This window comes from Typopeltis vanoorti, chromosome 20 (genome assembly GCF_054136105.1).
Source record: "Typopeltis vanoorti isolate ZY-2024b chromosome 20, IOZ_Tvanoo_1.0, whole genome shotgun sequence".
Taxonomy (NCBI): domain Eukaryota; kingdom Metazoa; phylum Arthropoda; class Arachnida; order Uropygi; family Thelyphonidae; genus Typopeltis; species Typopeltis vanoorti.
In genome coordinates, this window is record NC_143568.1 from 13,824,087 (window position 1) to 13,846,235 (window position 22,149).

At 34.8% G+C, this 22,149-nt stretch overlaps 1 protein-coding gene across 2 annotated transcripts in view; it reads left to right on the forward strand.

Annotated features, from left to right (window-relative positions):
* Positions 1 to 22,149, forward strand: part of Sec71 (ADP ribosylation factor guanine nucleotide exchange factor Sec71) — a 581,865-nt gene that overhangs the window by 430,444 nt on the left and 129,272 nt on the right. For both annotated transcript variants that reach the window (XM_090410617.1, XM_090410618.1), the window contains exon 29: positions 21,083 to 21,212. In XM_090410617.1, the coding sequence (XP_090266743.1) occupies positions 21,083 to 21,212 (130 nt within the window). The remainder of the gene's footprint in view (positions 1 to 21,082; positions 21,213 to 22,149) is intronic.

The following is a 22,149-nucleotide window of genomic DNA, read 5'->3' on the forward strand; positions in this document are numbered from 1 at the left end:
AAATTTTTCGTTATATGGAAGGTGGGGAGAAAACATGGGGCATCCACAGAAGTTTGTTCACTGTCAACAAAGAGATAAGAGCTAAGTTTTTTTTCTCTCACAGAGCAGTGAGTGAGTGGAATAGTTTGCCTTTTAGTGGTAGTGAGTGCATCTAGCGTGAGCGAATTTAATGGAAGGTATGATAGCTGGTTTGGGTGATTTATAGCTTTTCTTGATGAGTCCTTGACTCCCTTGAGGTCTCAGATAATAATACCTTTTCATAATCTATAAACAAGAGAGTTTCTAAATTAAAGTCTCTTCTTCTCTTTATAAGTAATTTTAAACAAGAAACTGCATTTCATTAAACAGCAAACTTTTTTAATTAATTTTGATATTCTAATAATATTTTTCCATTATATACTATATATAATGAATTAATGAAAAATTTTCATTATTTATTCTTCTACAGGGTGATCAATATTAAAGTATCCCTGTTTTAGGCCTTGTGGCGCTCCATCCAGATCCAAATGCTGTGAAACGTTGCAGGAATATATGTGCATAATGCAGAAGTGAGGGGAGGGGGTGAAGTAGTTCCAGAATTCACCACCAGGGCATTGTAAACACCAAATAAATGGAATTTGCATGTCACACTACTTGTCAGGTGCCAGGAGGATTTAAAAATATAGACATGGGATTTTTCCCTTCATTCTGGTTGTTAATACTGTCCACAGTGATGGTGTTAACCTTGCTCCAGTGTACTTTGCTCTTGAAGCTGCACTACCTAAACAATTGAAATGTATTGCTGCACTCCTCGAATTTCATCGCCTTAAAAAAATCTCAATGTGCTCTGCCATGAATGATTATTCATTTTGAAGAAACGGAATTTTGTGAATGAAGTTGCTCCTGCTGTTGTGGAGCAGGCCATGAATAACAGCATAGGTTCCTACCGTGCATATGCTATATCAAGACACATGGATGTGCTGTACACAAATGTTTGGAAAATTCTATGGAAGATTCTGCCTATTTAAGATTACCCTGGCACACGAGTTGCATCCACAGGACTTTGAAAGTTGAATGACATTCACTTTAACATTCCTTGCTTGAGTGAAGTTGGATGCTTCGTAGTCATGGATGATTTTGTGGGGAGAAGAGGCTCGCTTTCACCTGAATGCTGCTGTGAATACCCACAATTGCTGAGTATGGGCTACTCAAAACCTGCATGCAATCAAATAAATTCCTTTGCATCCATCCAAAGTTACTGCCTAGTGTGGGTTTACAGCTTTGTTTGTCATTTGGCCATTCTTCTTTGAGGACATTCTCCTGTTGGGTGCTGCAACCTGCTCAGTTACTACTGAGAGCTATCACGATATGATAAACAGTTTTGTTGTCACACAGCTACAGCAATCCTGTACATGGATTTAGTCAATTTCATGCAGGATGTGGGGACGACCAAACATCGGTCAATCTGTACAGGAGGTTCTTCAAGAACATTTCATGGAAGCCAGTTTCAGTGAAATGTTTCCCGCTTCATGGCCGCCTTGTTCACCTGAATCTGACCCCCCCCCCCCTCCCTGTGACTTCTGCTCTGGGGATTTCTCAAAGACAGGGTTTATATTGGGATCATCCCAATAACTTGCCAGTGCTAGAAAACAGCATAACGCTGCATGTGTGCAACATCATTCCCCCAACCAGCTGCTTTCTGCAGTTGTGTGTATCCTTTGTACATACACTGTGCAAAGGATGCAGTTTGTGGCATACTGGGAAGGACAGCATATTGAACAGTACAGTCTGTGAATACATAATGAAAGTGAATAAAAATGTGTTATTTATGCTTGTGTTGCTCTTCTCCTTACACATATGGAAAAATCACAACTACATTCGTTATATTATACAGCACCCCCTGTTGGTGAATTTTGGAACTTCTTTTCAGATATCACTTCTGCATGACCCACAATGTATTCCTACAAAGTTTTGCAGTATTGAAATCACTGGGTGGTGCTCCACAAGGCCTTAAACGGGATACTTTATTCTGCCTATATTCTGCACTATCTATTCAATAAACTAATACCTCTGTAATTATCAGATTTTCTTTTATTACCTTTCTTTTTTTTTCTTAAATATAGGTATTACTGTACCATTCTGTTGGTATTTTTCCACCTGTATATATTTTATTTAAATTTTTTTTTCCCAGCAAATTTATATAATTCAGAATTTATCCCATCTATTCTTGCAGACACCTGTTGGTGCCAGGTTATTTTGCGCCCTAGGCAAAGTTTACAAGTACGCCCCTTATTTCATAAACTAAATTGTTTCTAATTGACATTAAACAAAATAAAATTGTCTTGCAGGTTAAATTAATAGGGCTTTTTTTTTATTTTCTTTTTTAATTAATTTGAAAATTCTCTGTTATAATTCATTTACAAAAAAAGTTAAAAAATACCAAAATTTAATATTTTAAAATGTTAACGTTTTAAAATATTTATCTCAACTGAATTTTAAATGGTGGTAAGTTCAAATCATTTAGGTAAGGAACAAAAAAGAACCAAGAGTTAAATGGTAAAATAGTGTGATCTGTGAAGGATAAGGAAAAAGAATTGATAACTAAATCATAACTCACTATTTAATTTTGATATTTTAGTAAAGTATGAACTTCATAGCTTGAAGTTTTGCACCCCTTCATGGCTTGCGCCCTAGGCGGTTGCCTAGTTTGCCTAAATGGTAGCGCCGGCCCTGCTTGCAGATTTACTATTTTTTATTTTACTTAGGTTGTCTTTGAATTTTTTCATTGTTATTATGTCATCTAAATTATTTTGCAAATTTTTGGTTAATTTTTTGATATTAGTTTTATCTGCCCAAAGATCTCTAAAGTAACCTAAGAATTCATTTAAATCTACTTCACAAGTTATACATGCTCTTTTATATCTGTGACTCTTTCTGTTTTTCTTTTGGCTATTGCTCATCTTTTTTTATATTCAATTTTGTCTTTTTATTTTATACTACTTCACCATCTTTTAAAGGCTAGCTTTTTATTTTCAATTATTGTTTTTCTTTCACTGTTCCACATGTTTAATTTTTTTTATTTTTATGGTATTTTTGTCTCTATATTTTCATGTGCTACAGTAATAATTTCTTTCATATTATTCCATTCTTTCTTGGTATCTTCATTTTCTTGTATTTTTTTCTAAATACAGTGGTACCTCGTAGTTCGAACACTTCTAACTTTGAACGTTCCAGAGCTCAAATGCTTGAGAATGCAAGAAATTTGATTCGCAGTTCTAACGCCATTTCTAAGTTCGAACTATAGTCCAAGAACTCGGAGTCATATAGCATTAGACAGTTTTGGCACACCATTGGGTATGCTTCTCCCTCACTCACTTCCCTGTGTTTGCACAGTGTGTGTCTGTCTCAGTCCGCTGTGCATTGTCCTTTACTTTACACAGCCTAGTTCTTGTGCGATACATTTGTGTAGAGAATTTTTAACTGTTTTTGGCATTTTTTTTATTGCCCATAGCATCCAAGAATGTAGAAAAAACAAAACCTAAAAGAAAAATTGTAGTATCGACAATTGAGATGAAAAAAGAAATTATCATGAAACGCGAAAGCGATACATGTTTGACAGATCTGGTGATGATGTTTAAAATGTCAAAGTCAATGATAAGTAGCCTTCTTAAGAATAAGGAAGCAATAAAAGCAGCAAATGTGGCTGAAGGTGTGACAACATTGACCTCCAGGAGATCATGTTATTGAAGAGATGGAAAAACTCCTTTTAGTGTGGATAAACGAGAAGTGATTACATGGTAACGTTATTACTAAGAGAATTATTTGTGAGAAAGCCAAACATCTGCATAGTGAACTTAAGAACTGCACCTTAGACCAGTACTGAAAATGGGGAGTTTAAAGGAAGTAGAGGCTGGTTCGATAAACTCAAAAAACGAACTGCGATCCATAGTGTTGTCATGCACGGAGAGGCTGCGAGTGCCGATGTAGAAGAAGCGATGCAGAACTGACTCTTAAAGAATTTTGGAAAGAGCATCACAACATTCTTTATTGCTTAAGGATCGTCGATAAGGCATGGAAAGAAGTTTCTATTAAAACAATGATTTCTGTTTGGAAAAAACTCTGGCCAGATTGTATTTCAGTCAGTGAAGTAGTAAGCTGTGAAGAAGAGTCTGTTGTAAATGAAATTGTGTCTTTGGGTAAAGCTATGGGATTAGGGGTGAGTGATGAGGATGTAGAGGAGTTAATAGATGATCATAAAACCGAACTGAGCACAGAAGAACTTCAACATCTTCATGATCAACAACAAAAAGAAGTGGAAAAAGAAATTTTTATGGAAGACAAGGATGCCAAAGGATGCATTTCCAATGCCGACCTTCAAGAATTGTTCTCTGTTTGGGTTAGAAGCTATTGTGGAAAAATGGCACTCTGATAAGACAGTAGTGACCAGGAATATCAACTTATTCGATGACAACGTGATGGGTTATTTTAAAAATATCAAAGAAAATCGTCAGCATCAAACAACATTAGATAGATTCTTCTCTGCAGAAAAAAGAGAACATGAATCAACATTCTCAACTTCAGCTAAGAAGCAGAAAGAAGACGGTTAACAACAGGAGCATTATTTTTGTCTTTGTAATTTTTATATTAAAAAAATATTCTTCACTGTTATTTTTTCTAAGTTATTAACATTAAAAAACCTAAAATGGATAAAATAAAAATAAAAAAATTAAAATTTTTTGGATATGGGAATGGATTATTTTGCTTTCCATTACTACTTATGTAAAATCTTGATTCGGACTTTGAACGATTCATAGTTCGAACAAGTTTCTGGAACAAATTAAATACAAACTATGAGGCACCACTGTAGTTATTAATCCTCTGTTGGTATAAATTTCTTATACTTAAATCATTTAGTAGTGTTTCACTTTGTGATTAGATTTTGTTTTTCTAGTTTATTTAGTTCTTTGTATTTTATGTAACCAGTTTGGTGCCAACCTTATTTTACCTACACTAAATAATGATTTATATCTATTTCTAGTCATTTAAGCATCACTTGCATTAGCTCACGCTAGTAATCGCCAATACTTTTATAGTTTACTATATTCGGCATGAAACTCTCTGATTCCAATCTTTGAGTTTCTTATTCGGTTTTGAAACAATGTGGGATTTAATATCCCCTTAATTTAAATAATGTTTATATCGCCGAAGTGAAGCCTATTGGCTCTTTATTTTTAAGTCTCTTTGTATAAATATTCCAAGAGAATATTACTTTAGTAGAGATCCTTATTCTTCCAAAGATTCAGTGTCTGCTGGTGATAGCATGCTTTTCAAGTCCCAATTACTCTGGCTCATGGAACTTGATGTAGTCTAAATGTACATGATGTCCAGCTGAAAATCTACCTGTTTGGCCAAAGTACGATAAACCACATTTGCATAGAATTAGACATTTATCTTTAGCTGAGCCTGAAAAAGTAGATATCTTGTTGATAGGATGGAAGGACACTTGTAGGCCAACAGATCTAAGTAGTTTGGCTATACACTCTGAGACGCCTTTAGCATAGGGAATGGAGACATGACAGACCACCTCTGTTTCTCTACTTTGATGAGAGGCAGGTGATAATGAAACTCTATAATTATTTATTATCTTGTTGACGTATGATTCAATAAAACCATTAATAAGGAAGGTGGATTTGATGTGATTTTTTTTGTGGGAAGAGCAGTAATTCAGTGGAGTAAAGTCTCTGCTCCACTGAATTGTAGGCCTATTTTCTTTTACAAAATAAAATATTAAATACTTGACTCACAATCTTCGAACAAAAACCATTATTATTAAGAAAAATAAATGTAGATTTTTGACATTGATTTTTGGCTTTGATTTGAATTTGCTCAATTTTTCACAATTTATTTCTTTCAGACATCAAAATTATGTCTCTTTCGTAAAAGATCTTCTTTGCAACCGATATTGTTGGATTCGAGATCCCGATTTTTGTCTTCTTCCTCATATGGATTGGTGTGCATCAAAGTGAATGTCCGAAGCTCTTGAGATTAGCTTGCAATGCAAGAAATTGAGCTGGTCTCACAAGTATCGAGACTCTCATCACTATTAATTAAAAAATGTTTTAAATTATTTTTCCATTCTTGCTTATTATTTAGCCATGTCAATTCACATCATTAATTAGCCGGTCAGTCAGTAAAACCATCTGGGCAGTTTGCCCATTCAAAAGGTACTGGGGAGAACATAGAAAGAGTGTGCTCGGTGTATTTAAGTTTTAATGGTGTGAAAGAGGATGAACATAAAGTCCAGTATGTGTTTTCTTTCTGAATACTGAGAAGTGAAGGCTACCATCTGGTTGACAAAGTAATATATCTAAAAAGGCAATCCGATTGTTCTCTCCTAACTGAAGAGTGAACTGGATATGATGGTGGAGGTTGTTGATATTATTGACAAACTTGTAAGTCTGTATGGGATCTAAGCCAAACCACAAAACATCATCAACATATCTCTACCGTAAGGACAGCTTAGAAGGAATACTATTCAGTATATGTTCTTTATTTCCATGAAGTAGTTCAGCTAGTGTGGGAAAAAGAGGACTAACCGTTACTGTACCCTCAGTTTGTTAGTAAAGTTCATTTTGGCACGTGTGAAGTAGCCAAATGAATGATAAATCCAAATATGCTGACAGCACGAGGTGTGACAATTTAATTCTCGGAATGGCCGCATAGTGTTGCCCGTGTGGTGATTTGGTTGGAGTGACGTGAGTAATCGTGTTTGTATATCTTTTAACTAATGCGTATGTAAACCTTAAGCCAATGGAGCTATTTGCTAGTTTGCTATTGCAAAAATAATAGAGATCTGCATGTAAACTTTGGGGTAAAATATGTGATCGAAATTTGGAGCAGTGTGTTAACATCAAATTTTGTGTGAAAATCAGCAAAACTGCTACTGAAAAATTAGAGCTGTTGAAAGTGGCATATGGTGTGGATGCTCAGAAAAAGTCGAGTGTCTTTGAGTGGCATAAGATATTCAAAGGTGGGTGAGAAGATGTGAACGATGACCCCAGAAGTGGGCAGCCAAAAACAAAAATGTGAATAGAGTGCAAGATTTGGTACAGTCTGACAGATCATTAATGACTGACGAATTGCAAATGAATTGAGAAACAATCAGAGTAATTTTAACTGAAGAATTGGGTATGGGAAGATTTAGAATGAAATCACGACAATGTGCCAAGCCATAATGCACTCATAGTGAGAGAATTTCTGGCCCAAAAATCGATTACCAAATTAAGTCATCTTGCTTATTCACCCAACTTTGCTCCCCTGCGATTTCTGGCTGTTTCCAAAATTAAAGACTATGCTAAAAGGACGAAGATTTTCTGACATCGCTGATATCCAGCATAATGTGATAAAGGAATTCAAGAGTATTCTGGAAAAGGAGTTCTATACCTGTTTCCAAAAATGAGAACACCATCTAAACCAGTGTATAAATGCACAAGGGGACTACTTCGAAGATGACAGTAGCCACTAATGTATAGTTCCGAACGTAGGTTTTTTACAGGTGCATTCCAGGAATTAAATTGTCACACCTTGTATCTGCTGGAAGATCTTGCTTGAGGAAGTTAAGTGTATCATGTAAACAAACATTCGTGAAAAGGGCACAATATCTAGGTTGAAAAGGAGATTATCTGGGCAAAGATAAAGCCCTGATACATTTTCTTTAAAATGAGAACTATTTTTGATAAATGAAGAGGACTTTCCTGTTAACACTTAAAGCAATTTGGAAAGGTGTTTTGCAGTTTTGTAGTATGGAAAACCAAAGCAGTCCATTATGTAGTCTTCACCTCTCAGTATTCAGAAAGAAAACACACACTGGACTTTACATTCAACCTCTTTCACACAATAATTGTCAAAAATCTGGTGCCATTAAGACTTTAGTGCATTGAGCACTCTTTCTTTGCTCCACTCAGTTGCTGCTCTCCCAAGAAACAATCACATCAATTCCACCTTCATTACTAATGATTTTTCTGAATCACATGTTGACAAGACAATAAATAATTATAGAGTTTTGTTGTCATCTGCCTCTCATCTAAGTAGAGATACAGAGGTAGTCTGTCATGTCTTCATTCCCTATGTTAAAGGCATCTCAGAATGTATAACCAAACTACCTAGATCTGTTGTCCTACAAGTGTCCTTCTCTATTAACAAGATATCTACTACTTTTTTGGAATCATATAAAAAATAAACATCTGCCTTTAAATCATCCTGGAGTGTATCAGATTCCTTGCCGGTATGATCGTATTTTTGCCAAACAAGTAGATCTGCAGCTGTGCATCATGTTGAACATTTAGACTTTGTTAAGTTCCATGAGCCAGAGCATGGTGGTGATAGCATGCTCTGCAATCAGGACTTGCAGAGTATGCTATCACCACCAGAGACAGAGTTGCTTGGAAAAAAATGAAGATTCTCCATGAAAAGTAATAATCCCTTGGAATTTTTATAGAAAGAGAGTTGTGAGACCTTTCTGTATCTACTGAATCTAATTAGAAACAATGGACTTACATTTCCTATATGAGGGATAATTTATCTATTTTTTTTCATAATTTTTATTTATTTTTTCCTTTTATTTATTTTATTATTATTTATCATTTATTTAATTTTAATTTTTTTTAAAATCTTGAAGTTATTTTTACTAGAACCTTAATCTAATTACCATGATGCTCTACATTATGTATGTGCAGTTTGTGTGTCTCATTGTTCAATATTATTGTTATTATCCCAAGATCCCATGGAGTCAGACTCATCTAAGAGGTCCCTTTTGTCATACACACAGCTCATCATACTGCACTTTAAACATGTTAAAATTCTCTGCAGATGCCATGTTCTCAGGCAATGCATTCCAATCATTCACAATTCTCCATACAAATAAAACTGCTTCTTATTCCCCTCCTCTCATCTTTCTTATATAGCTTCCAGGGATGACCTCTTGTTCTTCCCCAACTCCCACCATTTTATGAAAAACTTCTTCAACATTAATCCTATAACAACCCCTTACAAACTTGCACGTTTCTATTACATCACATCACACTACTTCCTCCTATCTGATAGATTCTGCAAATTGCATCTTCTCAACCTTTCTTTATGTTCAGCATTCCAGAGATCAGAAACTATTTTGGTCTATTGCCTCTGGATCCTCTCCAACATCTATTCATCCTTTTTGAAAACCAGGTGACCTAATCTGTGCCATATCTGGCCTAATCAGAGCCTTATGTAGTGGAACCAGAATCTCTTTACTTCTATAAGTCCTCACCATCATTCCCAGAATTAATTGTGTTGTCTTCACAATTCTAGTAATATGTCCTCTAAATTTCAGATCCTTATTCACCATCAGCCCAGGATCTCTTATTTCCTCAACCTTCAACAATATATTCCTACCAAGAGTAAATTCTACATCCCATCTTTTCTTTCCAAATTTTATCAGACAGCCAATCTAATATCTCTTGAAAATAACCAAAATGTTAACTTGGAATTTCCTAATAGAGCAAATTCCAGATAAAACAGTTCACAGCAACTCTGTTCCAGTTAAGTTAATATCATTCTTATAATTTCCACTGTTCAGTTAGCAAAAATAGCAGGAAAATATTCGTGCACTTTCAAAAACAACCAATAACATTTCATTCTCAATCGATGAAAAAGAAAATTTGAACATATTTTTCTTATTATTATTTGGTTCTCTCTTGTACTATGAAAAAGAAATCACTGCACATTTGAAAAATACATTTATTGCTAGTTTAGATATGTGGCATTTTTGAAGTAGCTAAACTTTTACAACTATTTTACACTAAAATGTCTGAGCATGATCCCCAAGTGAATTTACATTTGTAATAATTGTTTTGTGAATGGTTGCAAATAAATTATCTAAAATATCTGCAGGCTGAATAGGCAGGTAAATCCCCCCCCCCAAAAAAAACATTGAATGCTCTTATGTAAAACATATGCACTGTTTTTTTAAAAAAAATCAAATCTGCTTTGTTTGATGTATGATACCTTTGATATCTTTGCTGTCTGATACCTATTGGATAGCCAATCTCCAATGCACTATTCAAATATCCAACCTCATCTGCTCTAGTATGACTATCAACTTGTCATGAGGTAATCTATCAAAAGCCTTTGCAAAGTCTAATAATACTAGAGATATATGAAGAGCCAAAGGCTTCAATTCGGTGACATATGACTTGTTTAAGTTAAGGGATATTACATCCCATATCGTTTCTTAGCTGAATAAGAAACTCGAAGAGTTTCATGCCAAATATAGTAGAAACTATATAAAGTTCGGCGATTCCAAGCGTAAGCAAATACCTGGATACTGCAGCAACTGACTCTTAAGGTAGTGCAAGCTGAGGCAACTCATGTCAAAGGTGGAGCAAGTTCTGATCACTATTCTTGATATTTACCAATAATGTGAACTTAGCTCCTAGTAGCTGTATTACTGTTCTACATTATGAGAGAAGGTCACTACCCAGACCGGTTTCAACCTTTATTGAGGTCTCATCAGTGAGTAGGTAGACCTAGTTAATATCAAGTTTGAGCAAAGAAATGGAGGTATTTGCTTACGCTTGGACTCGCCGAACTTTATATAGTTTCTACTATATTCGGCATGAAACTTTTTGAGTTTCTTATTCGGCTAAGAAACAATATGGAATGTAATATCCCTTAACTTAAACAAGTCTAATAATACTATTGTGTAACCATCTCCTGCATCCAATGCTGCTGTCACCTTATTGTAGTAAAGTAGATTACATGATAGAAAGATGACCTCCTTTTAGCAAATCCGTGCTGGCCGTCAGAGATAATACTATTGCTGTCAACCAAATTCTGTATCCTGATTCTTACTAATCTTTCCAACACTTTAACCACAACACCTAACACGCAAATTGATCTATAATTCGACTTGCTTGACTTCCGTCACTTACTTTATGAAGCAGTACAATTTTGCATTCCTTCCACTTTTTTGTAACTAGACCATATGTAAGACTCTAATATGTCAAGGCAGGTGTCAACTCAACTCGGGGTGCTTAAGGGTCAAAGCAGTATAACTGAGAGGAAACCACCACATAGCCTTTAAAGGAATGCGGAGAACCGACCAGGGCTTCTGACCTAATGACCAATCCTCACCTTCTCGTGGTGCACCCTGTTGGGTATCTACTTGGATACTGAACGAACGAGGATGGGCTGGCAATTTGGGATTTAGCCGACCAAATTGTATTCTTATTGGTTAAACCAAATAAAAAACGATGGTACAACATGACAAAATTTCATGCCGGCTGGGGCGTCGCCCGGTTAAACAAGGCCCCCGTTGTTTTCGCCAGGGAACCAGGGCAAACAGCGAAAAGTCAGCTACTGGAACAAATCTGAAAACAAACCCCAACTCAACATCACCAAGGTTAAAGATCGGTACTATCAACATAAGAAGCCTGAATGGCAAAGAAATGGAGCTAGCTGAGGAATTAGATAAGTACCAGATCGACATAATAGGATGTGACTGAAACCAAAAAGACAAAAACTGGTGAGATCTTTCTGAGCAATAAATACAAAATGTTATATTCAGGCAATGACAATCAAGGAAAAGAAGGAGTAGCCATAGTATTCAACACAAAATATGAGGCTAATCTTCTTGAATGGCAGTCAGTCTCTCAAGTAGAGTAATGTGGGCAGATATGAGAATGGGGAACTGGACAATGAGACTTATTTGTGGTCCCACAGAAGGATCTACTAAGGTAGAAGTGAAGGAATTTTTTGAGGCTTTAGAAAAAGCAACTGACACAATGAAAAAGGAAAAGTTGGTTCTTGTTGAGGATCTACATAGCAGCGTAGGAAATGATTGTTAGACGTATAAAAATATTTTGGGAAAAATTCGAGAAAAGAGTAAAGCTAATAATAATGGCAAATATCTGTTGGATTTCTGCTCAGGACATGGACTGGTTATTACTAACACCATGTTCCAACATAAAAATGTGCACAAATTCACATGGAGAGAAGAGGCAAGGAATAAGAAAAGTCTCCTTGACTATGTTATTCTTGATAGTGATGTTTTCTCCCTGGTGCAGGACACCACAGTGTACAGAGGATTTGAAATTGGAAGTGATCACTATTTCGTCTTGAGCAGGATAAAATCGAATTTCATATTGAAAAGAATAACATGTAAGAAAGTTTTAAAGCGAATAAAAGTTGAACAGCTCTCAGATGTGAACTGTAGACTAAAATACACAAAGATTATTGAAGAAAAAATGAAAGAGTTTGAGAACAGGAATCAAACCTTGGAGATTCAGTGGCAAACTCTGAAGAAAATCCTGATTGATTCTGCCAGAGAGGCATGTGGTGAGGTTGTCTGCAAGGATAAAAAAATCAGAACTCCCTGGTGGACACAGGAAGTTAAAGAGGCAGTGAAGGAAAAGAAGAAAGCATATCAAAAATTCCTGTCAAATAAGTCAGCTTGTGCTCTTAGGGAATACAGAGACAAATGCAAGCATGCTAAACACTGTGTAAAACTAGCTAAACAAAAGTCATGGGAGGACTTTGGCAAGAATATAGAAAATAAATATCAAGAAGGATATTTATTATCTTTCCTCCATTCCTAAGCTTCAACAACCTCCAGAATATTTTGGCAAAATATTCTGGAGGTTGTTGAAGAAGCTTAGGAATGGAGGAAAGAGTGCTGTAAAAGGAATTAGAGATGATAAAGGTGAAATGAAAACTGGAGAAAAAGATATCCTTGAAGTATGGAGTAATTACTTTGAAAAACTGCTAAATGAAACAAGCAGTGATGACAGCACAGTGATAAAAAACACTGACCAGGCATGCAGTCAGGAATACATATCCATACTTGAAGTAGAAAAAGCAGTCAAAGGCTTGAAATGTGGAAAGGCAGCAGGAGTAGATGATATTTGACCAGAAATGCTGAAGTATGGTGGTATAAGAGTCTTATGGCTGCACTGCATAGTTCAGAAAGCCTGGACAGAGGGACGAATTCCCGATGATTGGAGTAGAGCTCTCATAGTACCCATATGTGAAAAGGGAAATAAAACTGAATGTGAGAATTACAGAGGTATTTCCCTACTGAGTGTTCCTGGCAGGATCTATGCAAGCATACTTGAGAAACGGTTGAGAAGAATTGTGGAAGAAAAGCTTGGTGAAGAACAAGCTGGATTCAGGCCAAATAGAGGCTGTCAGGATCAGATCTTCCTTTACGACAAATAGTCGAGAAAGCATGGGAATATAACAAAGATCTGTATTTAAGTTTTGTCGATTTGGAAAAGGCATATGACAAGGTGCCAAGAGAGACGCTATTCAATACACTGCAGTTATAAGGTGTCATTGGGGCATTATATCAAGCAATACCTAGGTTAGGTTAGAAGATTGTAAATTAAATATAGAAATAGACAACAGAATCAGCAAATCTGGTATGGTAGGAATACGACTGAATAAATTCATATGGAATAAGAGAGAAATTAGTTGGAACACTAAATTAACTGTATACAAGACAGTGTTCACACCAATTTTAACTTATGGAACTGAGAGCTGGGTGAGAAGTAAAACACTTGACCAAAGACTAGAGACGGGAGATATGAGAGTCCTGAGAAAGATTATAGGCGTGAACAGATGCCATCAATGGCAATATCATATTAAAAACGAGGATATTTGGAAAGAATTTGACATTGTCAACATCCAGGAATGTGTTAGCAGAGCTAATCTCAGGTGGTATGGTCACTTAAACAGAATGGGCAAAGAAAGATTAGCAAAACAAGTGTTCTCTGCCAGGTTGGCAGCAAAACGACCCAGAGGAAGACCAAGATATACGTGGATTGATACGGTACAAAGTGCCTTAGACGATAGAAATATAAGATCTGATAATGTTGGAGTCTTGACAAGTAACAGACTGATTTGGAGGAAAATTATAGATAGGAAGTTAGTAATGATGTAATTTCTTTCATGTAATACTATCATATTCTGTACACCCCTTGAGGGTACATGGCAGGAATTTGATGATGATGATGAGGTGTCAACTCCCTGACACATTTCTTCAAAATACACAGTGATATATCATTGAGTTCCACAGCCTTATTAATACAAAATTTGCTTAATATTCCATATACTTCTTCCTCACTTGCAGTCAGTTTCTCCTCCTCATCCACTGCTCTCAATCTCTCCATGATATCACAAGGATGAAAGACCTATATGAACATGAACTTCTCATTGAATATCTCAACTATATCCTCTGCAGCAGTTGTCCTTATACCGTTTTTTAACTTCATTAGTTAGCTAATGAAATTAAAAAAAAAAAACCTCCTACCAACTCAGTCACCCTCCTTGCCTGTTCTTTGTATTCCTCATGGAATTGATTATTACCACTCCTTTTATATTGCCTCCATAATGCCTTTTTCCTCTCTTGCTTGCTTAATCTCTTCATTCATCCATTTCACCTACTTTATTTAACCTTCTGTCCTTTCGAATACATTTAGACATTGCTTATAATAGATAGTTCTTAAATATCACTCAAGCAGCATTGATCTCCTTTCCACCCAACTCCTCATTCCATGCTACAGCTGCAAGCTGTTTTCCTGTTTTCTGAGCTTCTTATCATCACCAGCCTTATAGTTCCACATATATCCTTTACTCAGAGAAGTCCTCACATGACTTGGCTAGCAACCACCCAGGTAATCACTTCATGGTCACTCACCAACTGGAGAGAGATTTCACACCTCATTTATGATCACATTCTTTGATGGATGATCAAATCCAAACCCTCAATTTTCATATGCTCTCTCTTACATATTGCCTGAGGTAGTTGTCCCTCAAAAACCCAAGAAACTGATTTTCTTTACTTCCAATTGCTACTTGTCATCCTAATCTATATTGTGATAATTAAAATCACCCATAATGCCCATTGGCTTGGCTAATTTGCTTATACATTTCCTGGTCACTACCCTCCACATTACTGGGTCTATAGCCACATCCAACAAGGTATTTTATTCTATTCATTTGATATTCTTTGATATTTACCCTAATATTAAAGTCATCTTTGATATTAGGGTGAAAATTGTATACTAATAAAAATATATACATAAGGTAAATTAATTTTTTGTTATAAAAAATGTTAGATATCGTTGTTTACCTTCTTCCTTTCTGTTCATTCTCTTTATTGAAAAACTAGAAGGAATAAAATTAGAAGAAAGAAATATAAATAGTATTCGTTATTTAGATTGTTTAGGTAGAAGACATACAAAAATTAATAGATCAAATATATAAGATAAATATAAAAGAAAATCTTACAAACTTATTAAATAATAAAATAAGATCAACAGAATCCTATATCAAGAATAGTCAGTACTTTGTAAATAAATCCAAGCCATTAAGATTGCGCCAACAGACATGCTAGCCAGTCTAGATGTTGTATCCCTTTTCACCAATGTACCAGTAGAAGAGGTAATAAATATCATTCAAGACCTCTTTCCTCTAGACATCACACAAATGTTTAGATACTGCCTTCAGTCTAATTTCTTCAAGGTTTCTTCAATTTCTTCACTATATACCAACAATTAGAAGACCTAGCAATGGAAAGCCCACTATCACCATCTTGTGCAGACCTTTTCATGGAAAAACTTGAAAAAGAAATTCTCTCCACAATCTCCCCTAGACCATCTGTATGGTGGAGATATGTAGATGATATTTTCATTATATGGCAAGACAGCTTAGAAAACCTAAAATCGTTTGTGAATAAAATCAGCTCATAACATAACAAGATAAAATTCACTCTGGAAGTGGAAAACAGCAGCCAACTGCATTTTTTAGACATCTCGATAAAGAGACAATCAAAATGGAAGATATCTTCATTATACTTCAAACCATCACAGGATACAAACTGAGCATTATCCATGTGTTGAAAAATAGAGCCCGAAAGTTTATATCAGAAGAGGAGGATACACAGACTGAACTCTCACTGAGTTCAGTCTGTATATCCTCCTGAGCCAACACATTATCACAAAATGGATATCCTCTGAACATCATCAAAAAATATCTATATGGTGACAACCCCAGACAAGAAAAATCAAGCTCCCAGCACATTTCTACTGTAGTGATCCCGTTCATCAGGTCAATTTCTTATCAAATAGCCAGAATACTAAAAGCCTACAACATCAGAGTGGTCTTCAAACCAACCACCAGCATCAGACAGGTTTTAGGATCCCCAACAGATAAGGTACCATTCTACAAATATCCAGGAGTATACTACATTCCTTGCTCCTGTGGTCTTGCCTACATCGGACAGACTTCACGGAGTTTAGAGATCAGACAAAAAGAACATGTTAGTGATGTAAACCACAACAGAAGTATTTCTTCCAGCTTAGCACATCATTTCTGTATGTCTAACCACACAGTAGAGTGGCAAAACAGCTCCATGCCATATTTGGATGACGACTACAGACATCGTTTATTCAAGGAAGCCACAGTAGTGTTAATAACCGGCAGAAACCTCAACAGAAATCAGGGTACTATTCTGAACAGTTCGTGGAAAAACCTGATCCTCTCTCTAAATCCATCTGAGCTACAGCTAGCCAGTAATCACATTACGCGTTTACAACAAACACGCTTGCATGAAAATGAATAAGAATAATAAGTCCTCTCAGTCTCTGTCACGCGAATGTGTAACCTTAGCTACTAGATTGTTTACAACATTTTTATATTCCTTTCAGTTTGCATTTACTAGTTTTTTTATGCTTTTCTGTCAATGCCTTGAAAAAGCTAGACAGTTTGCTAGCAAAACTGGTAGGCAAAGAATGTAAGATGTTTGTATGCATTACAATATGGTCAGTATTAAAACAATAAGTTTGTATGTTTAATAAAAAAATATGGCTTACATTAAATTCCAGAGTGGGGTTAGAGGAACTGTAAAATTGACCCCAAAGATACAAATCAAAGAAACTGAAGTTAAAGAAGTCACATCTCAATTATCTAAAATAACCATAGTCTTAGTTAATCAATCAACCATTGAATGGGTTAATGCTCCTTAAATAGTACTCTATAATGATACATTCACTTAACTGCTTTTGGTTAATTAAACAACCAGCAAATCACATAATGTGACTGAATATTTGATAGTTTATCTAGGATATCTGATTGTGGAGAATGGATAAGAGATTTACACATAGAATAGAAAATATCAAAATCAACCTTTTACTGAAATAAGAGCCAATAGGTTCCACTTCAGCAAAGTAAAATTATTCAAAATTAAGTGGATATTGAATACCACATTATTTCTTAGTAGGAAAATACTAAGAACAGTGATCGGAGCTTACTCCACCTTTACTACGAGTCGCCTAGCATTGCACTGCCAGGTGTTGGCTTACACTTGGACTCGCCAATCTTTATATAGTTTTCTATATTTGGCATGAAACTCTTAGATTAGATTTCCTATATTTGAGTTTCTTATTCAGCTAAGAAATAATGTGGTATTCAATATCCACTTAATTTTCAATCATAATCAACCTTTAACAAATGAAAAACATACTGACATCAAGAGGTAGGAGAAAAAATTGGCCTAAGAATAATTAAATGCTTTTTATATTCTTCCGTGTTTTGCAGAGCAGAAATATGAACATTAAATAAGGACAATATTCAAACGTTTGACACTTTTAAGATGTGCATGTAGAGAAGAGGTTAAAAATCTCATATCCATAAAATAAAAAAAAATAGTTATAGAGATGGCTGATACATAAATAGATGTACTAAAGAACATGTAAAAAGAAAAATTACACCTATAAATCTTAAAACATGAGAAATGAAAATCTCAACAAATTTATGAGAGGGAAGCATAAAGGGAAAATTAATGTGAATTTCATCCATAAAGGGCTACACTCCTATAACACGAAAGCATTGTAGGTGGGCTAATAAGATTGTATATCTCCTAACACCATCACTGCAACAGTTAAAAGGTCAATATCAGATTCAAGAGCAGAGCTCCATGCTTAACACTGAATGTCTTTTAAACATGCAAGTATATACTGTGTTAAAACTACAATAATATATAAGAACTGTGGGATTTGACATTAAAAATTAGAATTTCTCATGCTTCTTAAATGAAAAGTCCATTATTGCAAATGAGTAGGTCATTGTAGCAAGGCTTTGGAACTTTCTTTGAATAAAGTTCATATTTAACAATGCATCAGTCTGGTAATTTAAATGTGTTCCAACAAATCTTGTGGCTCATTCCAGTCCAATTTTGAGCTAGACAAAGTTTGGTCTTATAAGCCAAATATCGTGTTTATGTTCAGAGATCCACTTCTCAGTTGAACAGCCACTTTCACCAAAGTGAGGTAATTTATAAATATGGGACTTGACACACATACATACACCAGGTAGACACAAGGCAAGGACTAGTGTGCTTTTAAGAGAGGAATACATTTTGGTGACTTTTGTTCATAAGTTTGAAAATGGCAGTCAGCTGGAATTTTCTTGAGAATTTTGGCAACATGTCGAAAGGCGTCTTTCTCTTAAGGAATAGAGACTATATTTCACCAAGATTGAACAGGTGAAAAATGGTAAATTTTTTGAGTACCTTTGCAGCCATTTAAGATTTTGTTTAAATTTGAATCTAATCCATGAAAGACTTTAAAACCTATCAAAAGCCTTGTAAATTTATTGCTTTACTACATAGCATTTAGTACTGTGAATGGGATAAGGTTAGATGTTCAGCTTCTCCTGTTCTAGAGATGAAACATAATACTTTATATAGGCCTCCCTTAAACGGTCACACACTAGGCAGAATTCTTCTGCCATTTGCACATTCAGATATCCATACCTACAGTATGATTTGAACCTGTTGCTGTTGGTTGGAGAGCAGTGACCTTATTGTTATCCAGCCTACATGGCTATCAATTGTTTGTTTAGCTGTTAAGATTTGTTAGAAATATTTCCAAAACAGTTGACAGTTCTTGTTAGCAGATTCTGTTATCACATTTTTGGGAAGGATGATGATGATTCATCCTAGAAATGCATATTTATGATAAATGGTTATTGATAGAGAACCATCCATTTTGCATTGGATATGAACATCAAGAAAGAAAAATGTTTGCGTTCTGACTTTTTTTTTTTAAACTAAACTTAATCCTGGAAATTAATGTTTTGAATAAAAAAAATTCTAGATTACAATCAGTATATTTCCAGATTATGAAAATGGTTGAAGTTGGGAAAAATAGAATGAATGAATATTTTTTCTAAATATTCCAAATAGTAGTTGGCAAGAATAGGATATCATGCAGTGCTTATGGAAAGTCATGTGATAAATATTCTAGAGGGTCATCCAAAGGGATATTTATAAAGAGAAAGTGGATGAAAAACTCAGTGATAACAAAAAAATTAAACCTTATTTTTAACTTTTGAGGAAAAATCTGTGGTATTTTCGATGTATGATCTTGAGTGATCTGTGAGATGACAGAATTTACTAGATGGAAATTCCATGAGTTGGGATGCCAACAGAACAAACTCTTCACTGCCAATTTCCCGGTAGTTCCTTGCATATCATGTTGGATATGGCTTTTTCTCCTCAGATTTCTCTATGAATGCCTGAGTATCCTAACCTCAAATCCTATTCTGTTGTTTTCTAACATTCTCTCTCTAAACTCCAATCCTATCCTATTGTATCCAAGCATTTTCTCTCTCTCTAACATCAAATCATATCCTAGCATTCTATCTCTTTAATTTCATCTACTTTTGTTGACAATAGTATTCATCATTCCTCTTCTTAATCCAAGAAACTTAGCACTTAAACGATTCAAGTTTCATCATCATCTATGGGATGAAGATAATCTAGTGAGAATCAATGCTGTGAAGCTGCATATTTGTGTGTGCAAGTTTAAAGCCAAACTGGAAAACATTATGCATTGCAAACATAAGTTTCTATGGGAAGTTTTCAGTATTTGAGATCCCATTATTATGTAAATAAAGAGTTTAATAAAAATAAGCATTTAAAATCCAACAAGTTTTGTAAGTTGTAAGACTTACATCATCAGGGGTACCAGTACATAAGTTTTACAGAACAAAAGCCCGTTAACAATTAATTACACATATTAGATGTTTTTGATAACTTCACAACTATAACATATAATTGATAAACCAGAAGACAAATGGTAAATTCTTTACTTTATGCTTGTTGGAACATTGCTGGAACAAAAAAAACTTCCCACCAACATTATGTATTTGGGTGCACCACCTCAAATGCAAGAACTGTGTTGTAAGGTCAGGTGGTTTGGGATTTATAAAATGTTGTGCAGGTGAGCAGTAGTAGTATTTTGAACAAAAATACTCATTCAAAGATTGAATGTATACACCAAGCAATTTTTTGAGGTTGAGAAAATTATTGATGTGAAGTGTTTATGCCAGAAAATACTAGATTTTTAATAAGCCCAGCATCAATCTGCATAGTTACCCTTCTCATAATGCATAGCAATAAACTTAAACAGCTGAAAGAAAGTGTGCTTCATTATGGGATAGTCAGGCAATTGATATGAAGGCAACAGGCTATATATACAAATAGCCTAGTTGTAAAGATACTTCACATGTAAACTTTGTTTGCTTACACTTGGATAAAAGATTAAACAAGAATATATTTCTTGTGAAGTATAATTTACTTTATAAATGTTGCTTATGCAGTGGCATTTACATATTAAAGATAACTACAAATAGTAGTAATCTTTACTATATATAGTACTCAAGCATGCCAGAAAGAAATAAACTATTTAGACAACTGCATGGATGCAGAAATCTATACAAGGTAAGAAATTATTTTATATTAAAATCCCCTGTCCTGTAAACTTTACAAATACATCTCAAATAAATCACTAGGTTATCATCATGTGGATACTTTATCAAAAGAATCTGTTAATCCATAAGAAATTAAGTTCTTATGAACTCTTAATATTTATGTTTATCCTCTGATTTCATACTAGATGGCCATATAATGAAAATAGAGACTTGATATTAATTTAAATTCATATATCCATTTAATATGTGGTATATAATGTAATATGAACATATGCTTATCTCTTTATCTGAATAGAGCCCTGACTGTGATGTTTGAAATCGTGAAAACATATGGATTGCAGTTTAAATCTCATTGGTGGCAAGACTTGTTTCAGATTGTTTTTCGCATTTTTGACAATATGAAGCTTCCTGAACAACAGACAGAGGTATTATGCTTAAATTTACTTTTGCATTGAACTTTTTCAGTCATATAATATACAGTATATTTTATGTCATTTGAATTAAGATTTATCCCTTCCCTTTCCCATAGAAAATTGATTTGTTGTTTGATCTCTGGAACCACACCTTTCCCCACAACATTGAATACTTTCATGAGGCAATCAATTGCATTACTGTTGCACAGTACTTAGAACCATATCTTTCCAAAATGAATTTTGTTATTATCATTTTAGCAGCCACTGGAGGGCACATCAGAACATTAATTGCAGATGTCTGACATGTATGGTATTAAAGAATAGTTCCATAACTGTCTGCATAACAGAGATAAAGTTGTGATACATTGTGCTTGCCAAGTTTCAAATATAAATATGCTTTCAAAGGGTCTAATTTGCAAACATCTTTAATGTTATGGCAGTGAAACATGTTAAAGGGCATATGCATTTTTGTATTTCTGTTATCTCTTTTATATCAGTAGGAGTATATATAATACAGTACAGAATTGGTAAATTGTAATAAATTTAAAGCAAAAAAATCATGCCTTCCCAGTAAAAACAAAATAAATCAAATTTAGCACCTGGAGTTTGCAGTTTGGTTAACAAAAAAAAAAAATAATTTTTTGCACTTTTCTGCTGTTAGTTTTCAAGTTTCATATTGAATTCCTTTTGCATTCCATATTTATTGATTCATTCTTTCTGTCTGAACTATTTTGTTAATTTGAGTAATTGTACAAATTCCCTCATCCTATGACCTATTTATTGGCAGCACTTCTGCACTATGGAAACTTCCATTTTATATTCTTGTTGAGAGGCTTATACGCTGGTTAGACATGATAACTAATATTTAAGGAATTGACAGCGTATACTGGAAATATAGATTAAATAAACTTTAATATACACTTTCCGATATTTCGGCGAACGTCACGTT